The sequence below is a fragment of the Dipodomys ordii genome, unplaced genomic scaffold (genome assembly GCF_000151885.1).
Source record: "Dipodomys ordii isolate 6190 unplaced genomic scaffold, Dord_2.0 Scaffold16, whole genome shotgun sequence".
Classification (NCBI taxonomy): domain Eukaryota; kingdom Metazoa; phylum Chordata; class Mammalia; order Rodentia; family Heteromyidae; genus Dipodomys; species Dipodomys ordii.
The window spans coordinates 14,935,404-14,937,599 of NW_012267232.1; the positions used below are offsets into that span (position 1 = coordinate 14,935,404).

The following is a 2,196-nucleotide window of genomic DNA, read 5'->3' on the forward strand; positions in this document are numbered from 1 at the left end:
GAAAGTCTGTGAAGCTCCAATAAAACCACCAGAAAATCAGAAGTGGCTCTGTGGCTCAAGTGGTAGAGTACTAGCCTTGAGCTGAAGAGTTGAGGGACAGTGACTAGGCCCAGAGTTCAAGTCCCACAACCGACATAAAAAAAAAAAGTCTTAGGGACTTTCCTGCCCGTGCTGTCTTCTAACTGTGATCCTTAGATCTCAGCCTCCTGAGTAGTTAGGATTCCAGGCATGAGCCACCAGCACCTGGCTAGGACTTAACTTTTTTTTTTTGGTCAGCCGTGGGGCTTGAACTCTCGGCTTGGGCGCTGTCCCTGTGCTCTTCAGCTCAAGGAGAGCACTCTACCGTTTGAGCCACAGCGCCACTTCCAGTTTTTTAGTGTTTTATTGGAGATAAGAGTCTCATGGACTTTGCTGCCCAGGTTGGCTTTGAACCTCGATCCTCAGATCTCAGCTTCCTGAGTAGCTAGGATTACAGGTGTGAGCCACTGGCGCCCAGCAGACTTAACTTTTTATTGTGTATCAGTATTGGGGCTTGAACTCAGGGCCTGGGGGCTGCACCTTAGCTCTTTTGCTCAGGACTGCACTCTACTTCTTGAGCCATGGCTTCACCTCAGGCTTTTTGCTGGAATGTTAAGGACTTTCCTGAAACTAGCTGACTTGAACTGTAATCCTCAGATCTCACCCTCCCGAGTACCAGGATTACAGGCATGAGCCACTGGCATGGGGCTTTTAGGACTTAGTTAAAGTGATAACAGGAAGAAGATACTCCATTTGCTGACTTTTGTATTATCATGGTCCTCATTAAGCTCAAGTCCTCAAGCTTAGTAGGTAGATATAGTACCACTTGAGCCATGTCTCCAGCCCCTCTTTGCATTGGTAATTTTCAGTCTAGCGTCTTGCTTCTTTTTTTTTTTTTTTTGGTCCGGTCATGGGGCCCGAACTCTGGGCCTTGGCGCTGTCCCTCAAGCTCTTCAGCGCAAGGCTAGCGCTCTACCACTTGAGCCACAGTACCACTTATGGCTTTTTTTCCCCTGCTTATGTGGTGCTGAGGAATCGAACCGAGGGCCTCATGCATGCAAGGCAAGCGCTCTACCACTGAGCCACCTTCCCAGCCAGAGTCTTGCTTCTTATGCCTAAGCTGGACTGGTCTATGACCAGCCTAGTTGTGCTTAGTTGTGTCTGTGGGGATTACAGGTATATACTTCTGTGCACAGCCATTGGTTGAGATGGAGTTTCACAAAATTCTTTTTGCCTAGTCTGTTCTTAAACTATGATCCCCAGTCTCTTCCTCCCAAGTAGCTAGGATTATAGGCTTGAGCCACTATTCTTGGTTCTGTGTTGTTTTTGGCTCATTCTTGTTTTCAATGCTGTCAGGGATAAAACCCTGAGATTCCATACCACTGAAGTACATCTTTGAGATCCCTTTTACATCCTCCTGCCTCAGCCTCTGGAGTGCTAGTATTATAGGTATATACCACAACACTTGGTTTTCTAAGTTCTTTAAGAGGGACTGTTTCACTCATCTTTTAATTTTCAATGTATAGATTTATCCAGTAAATATATTAATGTTATCAAACATTGAACTCATGACTTATGTCTTAGAACATTTAAATTGTTTTATAGGGAATAAGATACTTTTTAGGGATTATAGGTTATACTAACTTTGGATATTTATATATATTCGTATTGTTTTTTGAAACCAGGGCATCTATGTACTTCAGGACAACAAATTTCGTCTGCTAACTCAGATGTCTTCAGGAAAACAGTATTTAGAACATGCATCCAAGGTATTTAATAAGTTAGACTACTTAAAAAAAGGGGGGGAGGGTCTGGGAACGTGGCTTAGTGGTAGAGTGCTTGCTTACATGCACAAAGCCCCCGGTTTGATTCCTCCGTTCCACATAAACAGAAAAAGCCAGAAGTGGAGTTGTAGATCATGTGGTGGAGCACTAGCCTTGAGCAAAAGAAGCTCAGGGACAGTACTTCAACTTAGAGCCTGGGCATTATCCTTGAGCTTTTTAGATCAAGTCTAGTTAGCACTGTACCACTTGAACCATACTCCATTTCCAGGGCTGGGAAGGTAGCTCAATGGTAGAGCGCTTGCCTTGCATGCCTGAGGCCCTGGGTTCCATTCCTCAGTACCATATAAGCAAAAAGAAAAAAGCCAGAAGTGGCGCTGTGGCTCAAGTGGTAGAG

At 44.8% G+C, this 2,196-nt stretch overlaps 1 protein-coding gene across 1 annotated transcript in view; it reads left to right on the forward strand.

Annotated features, from left to right (window-relative positions):
- The window catches only part of Trappc6b (trafficking protein particle complex 6B), a 15,392-nt gene that overhangs the window by 9,647 nt on the left and 3,549 nt on the right, over positions 1–2,196 (forward strand). Inside the window, exon 4 of the mRNA XM_013012234.1 lies at positions 1,704–1,881. Within this exon, the coding sequence (XP_012867688.1) occupies positions 1,704–1,881 (178 nt within the window). The remainder of the gene's footprint in view (positions 1–1,703; positions 1,882–2,196) is intronic.